Source organism: Amborella trichopoda, chromosome 1, assembly GCF_054954075.1.
Source record: "Amborella trichopoda isolate Santa Cruz 75 chromosome 1, AtrichopodaSantaCruz75HAP2 v2.0, whole genome shotgun sequence".
Lineage (NCBI taxonomy): Eukaryota > Viridiplantae > Streptophyta > Magnoliopsida > Amborellales > Amborellaceae > Amborella > Amborella trichopoda.
The window spans coordinates 53581195-53594517 of NC_142336.1; the positions used below are offsets into that span (position 1 = coordinate 53581195).

A 13323-nucleotide genomic window follows, 5' to 3' on the forward strand; every position below is an offset into this window, starting at 1 on the left:
TGCAATTTCTAGAAACTCAAGAGAAACTAACGCTTAGTTAGGTTTTTTTTCAAGTTCTCTTATACGTTTGTACCTAAAATTTCCTTTATTTACCACTGTATCCCTCCTTGTATCTAGAAGAAATAGGCCCTTAGCATGCGGTTTTATTAATTTCTAGAGAGAAATTAAGGCTCTTAGCATGCGGGTTTGCCAAAAATCTAGAGAGAGATTCCTAGCATGCGGGTTTACCAAACAAATCTAGAGACAGGTTCCTACCATGCATGCGGGTTTAATGAAAATGGTAATAATATACAATATGCTCCCACGGGAGCATAGTATACGCACTTTAAACCTAACTAAATCACCCGAGAGTAGTAGTTGTCTCTCCTAAGAATTAATTTTCATATACATTCATTTTTAGCTCAACAAAGAAGGGCACCCCTTCGCAATTATCGAGATCTCGAGGGGTACTTTCCTGAGATCTAATAATTATTACCGAATAAAAAATCGCCAGTAATAAATCTACAGATCAGTTTTTCTGGAAATTTGGATATCAAATATATACAAATAAAATCTAATTTAAAAATAAAATAAATTAGATTATTTATTGGGTAACTAGAAACAAAAATATTAAAAATAAAAACATAAATAAATCCTTGCACATCTCCTCTTCAAGTGCTTTGACCGCCCATTACCGCACGTTCTTACTCTACCCGCCATGGCGGCGGCTCTTTTGTTCTCACCCCAAAAACCAGAGCAAATTACTCATCAAATCAAATATAAAACGTTTTATATGAATAAATCAATTATCAGTTGAGAACATTCAGAGTACCCATTGCATAAATCCCCTAAATTTTTGCACTGTTTATCCTTTTTGCGAAAAGAATGGCATGCGTATTGTATTGGTTGCTCTCTTCTCTCTCTATGAAACCTCACAGGAAATTGATGCTCATATGGAGAAGCCCAAGCTGAGAATTTGAGCGCTGGCATTGACTTTCTAGGTGATGGGACTTTTCTTCTTCTATTACGAATTTGTTGACCTTGTATGCCTTTCATTATATGCTTAGAGCCTTAGAGAGAGATTGTATATTGGTAGGAAGGTCTAGCTGTTGTGCTTTGAACCCATGTGAAACAGTTTGGAAGCTTGTTTCTTTATCTTTCTTATTTTTATGGATTTTCCATGTTCAAAGATTTGAGTTATTTATGCGAGTCAATGAAAACCCGCTACGCAAGTTTGATTGACACGGGTTAGATAAAGGAACGGAAGATGTACTTTCCTATAAGAATTATAGCTAGAGATGGAGAATGGGGATTCCTTAATTTCTAGAGACAGAGAGAGACTTGCACAGGTGCAGGTTTTTTGGTATTTTGATCTTTCTTGGTTTTTTTGTTACTGTTCAGACAGTTTGAATTTTTAGTTCCTTGTCAAATTTTTGGGTTGACAGTTTCGGGTTTTGTTGATTGCTTTGGAGTTTGCTGACAAAAGTAGGTTTTTTCTGATTTGAGGTTTGGGAATATTTGGTTGTGGGCTTTTTTTTTTTATGTTTCTTGTTCAGAGAGAGGGAAATTGGGGAACATTTAAGGACTTAAGGAGAAGTTGTGTCACTGAATTAGAGCAACTCTTAGTTTCCCCTGCATTTTTTTTTTTCCACTTTTTCTTGTTTGGGGTGTTGGGATTTCAGCTGTTTAGCTAGAGAGAGAAACTAAATCTGGGAAATTTGGGGTATAGGTAGCTCTTTTTTCAGAAGATGGCTGGTAGGAGGAGGAAGAGGATCCATTTCAGCAAGATCTATACCTTCTCGTGTGGTAGGTCCTCTTTCAAGGAAGACCATTCGCAAATTGGAGGGCCTGGTTTCTCGAGAGTGGTCTTTTGCAACGAACCCGATAGTCCAGAAGCTGTACTTTTGAATTATGGGAATAATTATGTGTCTACTACCAAGTACACAGTGGCCACTTTCATTCCAAAATCTCTCTTCGAGCAATTCAGGAGAGTTGCAAATGTATACTTTCTCGTGGCTGGTTGCTTGGCCTTCACCCCTTTGGCTCCTTACACAGCTATTAGTGCTATTGCTCCTCTGTTATTTGTGATTGGGGTTAGCATGGTGAAAGAGGCAGTTGAAGATTGGAGAAGGCAAAAACAGGTTGGTTTTTCATCATTTTTTGGTGTTCTTGTTTTGATTGCTTTTATTGTTTTGTATTTTATTTGATTAACTAGCGGTTTGTTTCTTTTCCTTTTCCTTTTGTGCAAATAATATTGGTTTTGCTTTCATGGAAGAGATATGTGACACAAAGGAAAAGCATATTTGGTCAGGAAATTTGCAATTGGGTTTTGATGATGTTCAGTTTTGCATTCTCTTTAATCTTTATATTGCGGTTGTTCAGAAATTTTTCTTTTTTCTTTTTTTAACTGTAGAAAGATGAACACCAAAAAAGAAAGAAGGGACTATGTTTTCTATGAGCTTTTATTTTTACTTTCCCTGCGGGGTCTGAGGAAACAGTGTTTTGCTCGGGGATGAAAGATGTCAACCCCAAAATGAGAAATTTCTGTCTTATGACGGTACAAGTAACAAGCTTGTAGACCAAAAATTTTCACTATTTCATTTTACATTGTCACTCTGGTTTGGGACTTGATTTTTGTGTTTCTTATTGGATTTTGTCTATATTGGTTGGAAAACTGAAACTAGACACTTACCCCGAAAAAAAAAAAAAATTTGAAACTAGACTGTAGGACACCTGCGCATAACAGGGAATCTGCTGCAACTATCTCCTTTCAATCAGGTTTCATGAGCTATAGTAAAGTAAATTCTTCATTGAACTTCAGCCCTTGGATTGTGTAATCTTAAGGAAGTAAAAAAAGAATCATTTTTCCAATTGTCTGCGCATTAGGATTGTCCATGTTGAACTTGTAACATTCTTGAATCTACACTCTCTTACTGCTTTCACTGCACCATTATATGAATACCCTATTGGGTGTTTCAGGATATAGAGGTGAACAATCGAAAGGTCAAAGTGCACGGTGGTGATGGCAACTTCCAACACACAGAGTGGAAGCACCTGAGAGTTGGCGACATCGTGAGGGTCGAGAAGGATGAATTCTTCCCTGCTGATCTCCTTTTACTTTCTTCTAGTTATGATGATGCTATTTGTTACGTTGAAACCACCAACCTTGATGGTGAAACAAACCTAAAGCTAAAGCAAGCTCTTGAGGTCACGTCAGGCCTCCATGATGAGTCAAGCTTCCAAAACTTTAGAGCAACAATAAGATGCGAAGACCCAAATGCAAACCTCTACTCCTTTGTGGGTACCATGGACTACAATGAGATGGCGTATCCTCTCTCTCCTCAACAAATTCTCCTCCGAGACTCTAAACTTCGAAACACCGATTACATCTATGGCCTGGTGATCTTCACAGGCCATGACACTAAGGTGATCCAAAATTCCACTGATCCACCTTCCAAGAGGAGCAATATAGAGAGAAAAATGGATAAAATCGTGTATTTTCTCTTTTCCTCCTTGGCTTTGATAGCCACGATTGGTTCGATTTTCTTTGGCATTTGGACTTCAAAGGACTTTAGGAATGGTAACATGAAGAGGTGGTACCTCCGGCCTGGTGATGCCACCGTCTACTTTGACCCAAAAAGGGCGCCTTTGGCTGCAATTTTGCATTTTTTGACGGCTCTTATGCTTTATGGCTACTTTATCCCTATCTCGCTTTATGTATCGATAGAGATTGTTAAGGTTCTCCAAAGCATCTTCATCAATCAGGACTTGAACATGTACTATGAGGAGGCTGACAAGCCTGCTCATGCTCGCACTTCGAATTTGAATGAGGAACTTGGGCAAGTTGACACCATACTCTCTGATAAGACAGGTACCTTGACATGTAACTCCATGGAATTCATAAAGTGTTCGATTGCTGGTACAGCCTATGGGCGTGGGATTACGGAGGTGGAAAAAGCCATGGCTAGAAGGAAAGGATCACCCAGGCTTGAAGGATCAAGTGATGAAAGCAATGTCGAGGTAGAGGTTATTGGTTCGAAACCTCCAATCAAAGGATTTAATTTCAAAGATGAGCGGATAATGAATGGGCAATGGGTGAATGAAGAGCATGCAGATGTGATCCAAATGTTCTTTCGAGTGCTTGCAATTTGCCATACAGCAATTCCCGAAGTGTATGAAGAGACCGGGAATGTTTCTTATGAGGCTGAGTCACCGGATGAAGCTGCCTTTGTTATTGCAGCTAGAGAACTTGGGTTTGAGTTCTATAGAAGGACACAGACGAGCATATCTCTCCATGAGTTCGACCCAGTATCTGGCGCAAAAGTAGAACAGTTAGTATTTATGTGGTTGTTCTTTTATATTTTTTTATCTCTGTATTTAAAAGGTAACTATCCTATATCCTCGCAAACTTTTTATCGGGGTTGTCACTGTCCAATGAATTGCTTGATGCTGACGGAGAGAGAGTGAGACCTACCAGGGGTTTCTTGTTCTGTTCTGGTTGTTCCAGTCTTTTCATCATTCTTACATTATTTGGTTGTATCATGATGATGCCAATGGACCATAATTTTACATCCCTGAATAATAATATACTTAATAAGTACTATGGCGAGTTATAGAGGTAATGCAACCAAATGTACATAATCACATAAGGGAGGTAATAACTTGCTAATTTTTAATATCGTACTTCCGAATATTTATATTATATTGTGTTCATGTGCTATTTATGACATTTTGTAGGTCCTACAAGATTCTAAATGTTTTGGAGTTCAGTAGCTCTCGGAAGAGAATGTCTGTGATTGTCCAAAACGAAGAGGGTCAACTCTTGCTTCTTTGCAAGGGTGCTGACAGGTTTGTATTCCCCATCGCCTCAACATTGTTCAATATTTGGTTCTTAATTTGTAAAAATAATCTCTTCTATATAAATGGTTTGATCTGCATGGTGGAAAGAATAACTGTTTTCTTTTCATATTTTTATTGGGGGCATCTATTTATATTTGATTGTTGATTTTTATAAGCAGTGTCATGTTTGAAAGCCTTGGGAAGAATGGGCGGGAGTTTGAGGATAAAACCAGGGATCACATAAATGAATATGCCGATGCAGGTTTGAGAACCTTGGTACTTGCATATCGTGTGCTTGAAGAAGAGGGGTATAGGGCTTTCAGTAAGGAGTTTGCTGAGGCCAAGAGTTCAGTTAGTGCAGATCGAGATGCATTGGTGGATGAGGTGGCATCAAAAATAGAGAATCATTTAATTCTTCTTGGTGCCACAGCTGTTGAGGACAAACTACAAAAGGGGGTGAGAATATACCTGACATAAATGGGTCTTTCCATATGATAAGCCTTAAGAAAATGTGTAGCAAGTATTATACATGGACCTAATTGCCAAATTGCTATTGTTTTGATTCCTAATAGGTTCCTGAGTGCATTGACAAGCTTGCACAGGCTGGTATAAAGATTTGGGTTTTGACTGGAGATAAGATGGAAACTGCAATCAATATTGGGTATGGTTTACCAACGTAATTTGCATGCTTTTCTGTGTTCTATAAGATCTCTACTTATGTCTCCCATATTTGAATTTTGAATGCAAAATAAAAGAATCTGTATTTTTAGGCATAAATCTTCTCATATGCTGGTCGGTCTAGGTTTTGTTTTATAGCTACTCTATAATGACTTGAGGAAATTGTTCAGGTTCGCATGTAGTCTACTTAGACAAGGGATGAAGCAGATTATTGTTGCCTTAGAGACACCAGATATCAAAGCTTTGGAGAAGCAAGGGGACAAGGTTGCCATTGCGAAGGTAAAGAATTTCTCATATGTCCCACTTGCTTTTTATGGTATATTGGTCGGTGTTTCTCTGCAGTTCATGCGGTCCAGAACCCAGCTTCATGTTTGCTCTTGAATTTCAAATTCTCTAGCAACTGTGGTAGTGATATATATTTGACGATAGACAGGATTATTTCTTTGGAAAATGATACGCACTGGAATGCTCTCCAAAACCCTTTGTTTTTGTTTGGGTGGGGGCGGGGTGGGAATCTTGAAATTAATATTCATATTTAAAACTAGATAAAAGCTCTACAGAGTACTATTTAGTTTGGGCTTCATGGCCACTACTCCTGGCCACCATAATTGTTGAGTAGGTCCCCACTTGTTTTTTATGGTATATATTGTTCATGGTTTCTCTGCAGTTCATGCTGTCCAGAACCCAGCTTCATGTTTGTTCTCGAATTTTAAATTCTTTAGCAACTGTGTTTTTTTGGGTAAGTGGACGAATCGTTGCGACACAGGGCTGAATCTCGGTGGATTATGGCAGCAAGGCCACTCTGCCACTTATAATATCCCGTCATGTATTTAAGTCGTCTGCAAAGGATTCTACCTAATTGCATTGCATTTAACAATTGTGTTAGTGATATATATTTGACGATATACAAGATCATTTTTTGGAAAATGATATGCAGTGGAATGCTCTCCAGAACCTTTTTTTTTTTTGTTTGGGTGGGAGCGGGGTGGGAATCTTGAAATTAATATTCATGTTAATTTAAAACTAGATAAAAGCTCTACAAAATGCTTTTCAGTTTGGGCTTCATGGCCACCACTCCCAGCCACCAGAATCGTCGAGCAGGCCCAGGCCTAATATGATTGGACGCATACATACAAGCCTTGTCATCGCAATCCTTAGTAATGAGACTCTTTGCAAGAACTGGATCGTTTTCTTTCTTTCTTTCTTTCTTTCTTTCTATGAAAGGATAAATCTAGTTTAGAGTTAATGTTCATACCTAATAACATTTTAGAATGATTGTGAATACCAATATGACTTGCTAGCATGACATGTTATTCTATTTACTTCATAGTAATCACAATTTCATTAGAGGCGTTGAAATTTCTCTTGGAAATAGTAAAAAATTGCAATAACGAACCACGAGCATGTAAACATATAACGAGTAATTATGTCATTGTATATTTTCATCACCTTTGGTTGAGAAAATTTTCTAAAAAGTTATGTGAGAACATCACTTAAACTGTCAACGGAACATACAAAATCATTAAGGTGGTCAAATTATCCGATTTAACATTAGAATGGTTGCTTCATGAGTTTTATTTCAGTCAGCCACCTCCTTAAAATACTTTTCTAAAAACACTCAAATTGCTCTTTTTTAGGTTTCGGTGCCTGAAAAATGCAGGGGCATTTCAGTAACTTAGCCTCACTTAAGTTGGCCTGATTCAAAATGATGTGAATACCCATACTTGTTTAGAGTTAGGAACTCAAGACAAGGGTTTTGAACCAAATAAAGCGAGTTCTGTGTTGCTAACCCTCAACAAAGGGTAAAACTGTCACTTTTCTTGGGCCCCTTAATCAAAGAGCAATGATGATAATTGCTATTTGTTTAGACATAGGAACACAGCACATGGATGTCCAATAAAAACAAAGTTCCAGTTGCTAACCTGAACAAGTGGAGTAAAACCATCATTTTCTCAGGCCGTTTATTTTGAGCATGATGACTAAATTAGTGCTTCTTGTTCAGAGCCAGCAACGCATAACCAGCATATAATGAATGCGAAACGAGCTCCTAAGTCTTGAGTTTGAACTACTGGGGCTTCATTGGTCTTTTGACTCGTGCCACTTGGTTTGTGCCAAATGAAACAACCCAGTGTGTCCTATTTTAGAATCCCTGAACAAGGGATTTTAACTTGAAATTTTTTTCCTGATTTGGAAGCTTGATAAGAAGGGGTATTCGTGTTATTTGGATCGGATCTCATAAGTGGAGCCAAATTACTGAAATTCCTTGCTTGTTTAAGCATCCAAAATCTAAATAGGCTTAATGCGAGTATTTTTAAATAAGTTTTTGAGGTACCTGAGTGAAATGAAACTTACAAGATTGTCGTTCTAATGCTAACTTGTATGATTTGACCACCTTAATGATTTTGTAAGATTGTTTGACCATTTAACTTTCCCAAAGGATTTTAGTTTTTACCATGGGTCCCCCAAGTTACAGTAATGAAACCCTTGTAGGTTCCGTGCATCTATATTAGCTCATTTTCAGATTCCTTTGTATGACTGATTGGGAAGTTTTACTCTCTTTCTCTCTCTCTCTCTCTCTCTCTCTCTCTCTCTCTCTATATATATATATATATATATATATATGGAAGATGTTACGGTACGCTGATTCGCATACTGCTACAGTAAATGCCGAACGACCTAGTCGAATCTGAGCCGATCTGACGATCACGGTTGTCCGGTAGTATTTGAATTTTATTTTTTATTTTTTACAAATCCAAATTACTTGAAATTTTAGACGTGTTTTCTTCAAAAGTAAGTGAATCTATGAAAAATATCAAAAAAATATTTTACGTGAAATAAATTGACCAAAATACCCCAAAAAGTTTCGGAGGCATTTTGATCAATTTTGTTTTTGCGAATTATTTTTTTATAGGTGCGCCTTGATGAGAAGAATACACATCTAAAATTTCAAGTGATTTGGATTTGTAGAATTAAAATTCAAACACTATCGGACAACCTTGACCGTCAGATTGGCCCAGATTCGATCTGGGCTGTTGGGCGTTTACTGTAGTGGTACGCACATGGGCGTACAGAAACTGTTTTCATATATATATATATATATATAGAAAAAGCTTAGGTGAACCCACTAGCTCACAGGAAAAAATGAGCTCACGTCCCAGATTGAAATTGGGCCGATCTGATGATCACGGATGTCTAGTAGTGTTTGAATTTTAATTTTTTTCTTCAAATCCAAATCACTTGAAATTTTAGAAGTGTGTTTTTCTCATCAAGCCGCACCTAATAATAATATAAAAATAATAATTCGTGAAAAACAAATTGGCCAAAATACCCCCGAAATACTTCAGGGGTATTTTGGTCAATTTATTTCATGTAAAATACTTTTTTGATATTTTTCGAAGATTCACCTATTTGTGGTGTACACACGCTTCAAATTTCAAGTTATTTGGATTTGCAGAAAAAAATTAAAATTCAAACACTACCGGACATCGTGATCGTCAGATTGGACCAAATTCAATATGGGCCGTTGGGTTCATTTTTTCTTGTGAGTTAGTGGGCTCACCCTAGCATCTTCCTATATATATCAACAGCTGGCCAGCTATAATGAATAGTAGATAGGTGGAATGGGAGCCCTTAGATCTTCATCATGCGGTTCAAAATGTACATCACTATTTTAATTTTAATTTTTTTTGTATAAATCTGATTAATATGAAATTTTGGGTGTGTATACCTATCACTATTATGCACAATATAAAAACAATATTTTCAATAATTTAAAATGACCAAAATATCCCCTTCATTTTTCAGGGGATTTCGGTCATTTTATATTTTGAAAATATTTTTTATATATTTTTTATTTCTGCACCCTATTTTTTAGTACACGTGTCTAAAATTTCATTATGATCCGATTTATAGAAAAAAAATTAAAATTAAAACAGTGATATGCATTCTTAACTGCATGATGAAGATCTGATGGCTCTCATTCCACCATATTACTATTCATTATAGCTGGCCAGCTATTGTTAGCTTTTTCCATATATATATATATATATATATATATATATATATATACACACACACACATATGCAAACATACATATACCTATATCCATTATCCATATGCACATATTTGTATATAGTCACAATATATTATTAATTTGTCAAACTATTTATGACTGAAAAATCTTAGTGATGAGCTTGTCAGGCTTCGAAAGAGAGTGTTACAAGGCAGATAAATGAGGGCATCACTCAAATTTCTTCATCCATTGGGAGGTCCTCTGCTTTTGCTTTGATCATTGATGGGAAGTCGCTGACCTTTGCACTTGAGGATAACGTAAAGAGCAGGTTTTTGGAACTTGCAATTAGTTGTGCATCTGTTATTTGTTGCCGGTCCTCACCTAAACAGAAAGCTCTCGTAAGTGATTCCACTCTTATGTTGCTGAATTTCTTTGTATTATTGTCTTTTTTTTTCCCCTTATGCAGAATTCTGCCTTCTTTTTTTTATTTTTTTGTTACATTATATGAAGTTATATAAAACACTGGCAGGTTACAAGATTGGTTAAAGAAGGCATAGGAAAGACAACTTTAGCTATTGGGGATGGGGCCAATGATGTGGGTATGCTTCAAGAATCTGATATTGGGGTTGGTATCAGTGGTGTGGAAGGGATGCAGGTCTGTCTCTTAAAATTGTACTCACCCACACAAAGATCCATTCTTCTTCTGCATTTTCTTAGTTCCTTATATTTTTGGGGCAAAATATCGCGGAAGTACCAGGAGCAACCGCGTAGATCATGCAGGTGGTCAGAAACTCAAAGCATTGACCCGGGCCTGTCTATTATATTTTTCTTTGGGTAAATTACCTTTCCATTATCCAAACGATCATTTTGTACCCCTATTGTGGTATTGAAGATACTGGACAACCACAAAAAGGTAAAATGATGAAGGGTAATATTGTCCATTGGGATAGTTGATAGGGTCCAGGTAATGCCTGATAATTCAAGTTTCTGGACCACTTATATGTTCTAATGTCCTGTTCCATTTACTGGCCTAATATTTCTCCTCCTTTCCTTTACCTATCTCTAGTTTGTATTTTCTTCTTTTGTGTTTATATGTCTCCCTTGCATTTTCATTTGCAGGCAGTGATGTCGAGTGACATTGCTATTGCTCAATTTCGATACTTGGAGCGTTTGCTGCTGGTGCATGGACATTGGTGCTACAGACGCATTGCTTCAATGGTATGACTATGATGCCCTTTTGAAAACCTTAAATTTGATGCTCTCAACAACGGCATATATGGGTTTTACGTGAACTTAAATATGCTCTGATCCTTCTTTGCAGGTATGCTACTTTTTTTACAAGAACATTACTTTTGGTTTTACGCTATTCTTGTTTGAGGTGTATGCATCATTTTCTGGCCAAGCTGCTTATAATGACTGGTACATGTCATTTTACAATGTCTTCTTCACTTCACTTCCCGTGCTTGCCATGGGTGTATTTGATCAAGATGTTTCTGCTCGTTTTTGTCTTCGGGTACGTCCCTCTCTGCTTGAAATCCAATGACCTTGGTACTTATACAACTTTTTGTTGTTTATAATTAAAGATAATAAATATTTAAAATATTTATTGTGTTATATTCCTTCATTGAACTTGTGCTGTATTATTGTGCCTTTTCTCTCTTACTCTACAACATTTTTTTGGAGGAGATAGCTCGGTATTGGGTATCAAACTTGGGACTTTATATTATTGCAAACATCAACAAATAACCAGTCAAATCCAATTGCCTTTGAAGGTGGAGAAATTTGGTTAAGGAGAAATCTTCTGAGGATTGCTGGGTTGTGGAGAATCATAGTTATTTAGTTCATAGGGGACCCGACCATCAGATGATTTAATAGACGTTGATGCAGACACTCCAGGACAGGGCAGGAACCCTAGGTGGCCCCTTCCCGTCGTCTATCATTGTCCATCATATCATCAAACAGCCATGACCACAGTGGACAATGTTTTTTGTAGTCCATTGGTCAATAGTTTATTCTCCTTGAATTAATATCTCAAATACGTATGTCACTTAAAAAACTATTGGAGCAAGGTGGTTTAGTGATTGTTATTTTGCATTCAACAAAGTAAGTACAATGTTTGCCTTAAGTGTAACTCTGAAAATTAAAGATAGAGAATTAGGATTCTGCTTCTTTTGCTTTCACATTCTAGCATGTTATTTTAGATTAGTAGCATATGTTGAAACGTGTGTTGGTTCTCTCTCTCTATATATGTATAATATATATATATGTATGTACATATGTTGGATCACTAGAAGTCAGGATGTGGCACCTGCCACTCTGACCATTCCTAGAGTTAGTGATAATTGCTATTTTATTCCATGCAGTTCCCTCTTTTGTACCAAGAAGGCATTCAAAATGCCCTCTTCAGTTGGCGTCGGATAATTACTTGGATGCTTAATGGGGTTTATGGCGCCGTCATCATCTTCTTATTTACTACCCATGCTTTTCAATACCAGGCTTTCCGTGAAGGTGGGCAAGTAGTGGGTATGGAAATCCTTGGAACTATGATGTACACTTCTGTAGTGTGGACTGTGAATTGCCAAATGGCCTTGGCAGTAAGCTACTTCACTTGGATACAACACATGTTTATATGGGGTAGCATTGGTTTGTGGTATCTCTTCCTTTTGGCTTATGGAGCCATGTCCCCAACCATATCAGCCACTGCTTATAAGGTCTTCATAGAAGCATGTGCGCCTGCCCCTTCATATTGGCTGCTTACTTTATTTGTGGTCATCTGCACACTCATCCCTTACTTCACATATGCAACCGTTGCAATGAGATTTTTCCCTATGTATCACCAAATGATTCAGTGGATAAGATTAGAGGGTCACTATAAGGACCCTGAGTACTGCCAAATGGTAAGGTCGAGATCTCTTCGGCCATGTACTGTTGGTTTCACTGCTCGGGCCGAAGAGAAAGCAAAACAAATTAAGGAAAAAGTTCTCCACAAGACGTGATATCTTGGTTGAATGACGGATATTGTTTGCCACTGAGCCCATCACTTGCTTATTGTATCAAATTATTAGGCGGAGCCTAAGAGAGACCCGGATTCTTGCATTTCAAGAAATGCATTTTTGCCTTCGATGGGCTTGTTTATTTCGAGCAGTTGTAAATTTCAGATTCTTTGGTGGAATGAAGCGGGCTCGTGGGGTGACTTGGGCGGTGTTGGGTTTGTCACAATGGGGGTTTTCAGAGACTCTTATGAATGCTCATGGGCCTGCAAGAATCTTGGGCCTCGCGAGAATCTCGGTTTGCCTGCTAACACGGTAGAGAAGTTAAGCTATTCAACGAAGAGTATTTTATTTGTTGCATGAAGAATATATATATACATCTTGGCTCACAACCTTTTTACTAGGTTGAGAGTTTTTGATCAAGTTGGGCAAAATAGTGTCCCAAAAGATGTACAGTATGTTTCAAATCTGCAATAAAATTCTTTTGCAGTTCAAGGCAATCCTACGTTATTTAGGGCATTAGGGCCGTGCTTTTTGAGTGTTGTCACCTACATTTCTAAAATTTGGCGGTGTGATGATTATTCTTCTCATTTTATTTTTATTTTTAGTTTTACTTTCGGCCCGCCTTTTGTTGGTCTTTGATACATTTTTTTTTTTTTTCCTGAACACTATGGAGCAAATTGCAATTTGGTTTGACATGCTTTGATCAATTAATGTAATTCGCTTAATCTTTGTACTACATGAAGGTCATTTGCACATCATTTTTTTTTTCCCTACCCATTTTCATTATTAAAGATAAAGAAAACACAGATGAAGCAAATGAA

The 13323-nt window shown here is 37.3% G+C and overlaps 1 protein-coding gene across 6 annotated transcripts; it reads left to right on the forward strand.

Moving 5' to 3' along the window:
- The first annotated feature begins 815 nt into the window (after positions 1-815).
- Positions 816-12999, forward strand: LOC18434812 (putative phospholipid-transporting ATPase 9). 6 transcript variants are annotated; one of them, XR_016060757.1, is made up of 12 exons: positions 816-980; positions 1709-2120; positions 2959-4310; positions 4717-4827; positions 4998-5274; positions 5391-5479; positions 5667-5775; positions 9683-9907; positions 10039-10164; positions 10629-10727; positions 10831-11022; positions 11873-12999. XR_016060757.1 is itself a non-coding variant. In XM_088873777.1 (12 exons), the coding sequence occupies exons 2-12, from the start codon at positions 1728-1730 to the stop codon at positions 12503-12505; spliced, it is 3591 nt and encodes a 1196-aa protein (XP_088729903.1). In that variant the 5' UTR covers positions 816-1328; positions 1709-1727; the 3' UTR covers positions 12506-12999. The 6 variants fall into 6 exon arrangements, 4 of the variants coding, with proteins under 4 accessions (XP_088729903.1, XP_006844938.1, XP_088729923.1 ...); XR_016060756.1 differs by having other exon boundaries at positions 9698-9907; positions 10039-10343; XM_088873777.1 differs by having other exon boundaries at positions 816-1328; positions 9698-9907.
- Positions 13000-13323: the final 324 nt, after the last annotated feature.

Excerpts from the sequence above, each read along its gene's own strand:
- LOC18434812 (XM_088873777.1), top strand. The coding sequence starts at position 1,728 with ATGGCTGGTAGGAGGAGGAAGAGGATCCATTTCAGCAAGATCTATACC. Across the intron at positions 2,121-2,958 it reads ATTGGAGAAGGCAAAAACAG|GATATAGAGGTGAACAATCG; the intron begins GTTGGTTTTTCA and ends TGGGTGTTTCAG. Across the intron at positions 10,728-10,830 it reads ACAGACGCATTGCTTCAATG|GTATGCTACTTTTTTTACAA; the intron begins GTATGACTATGA and ends CCTTCTTTGCAG.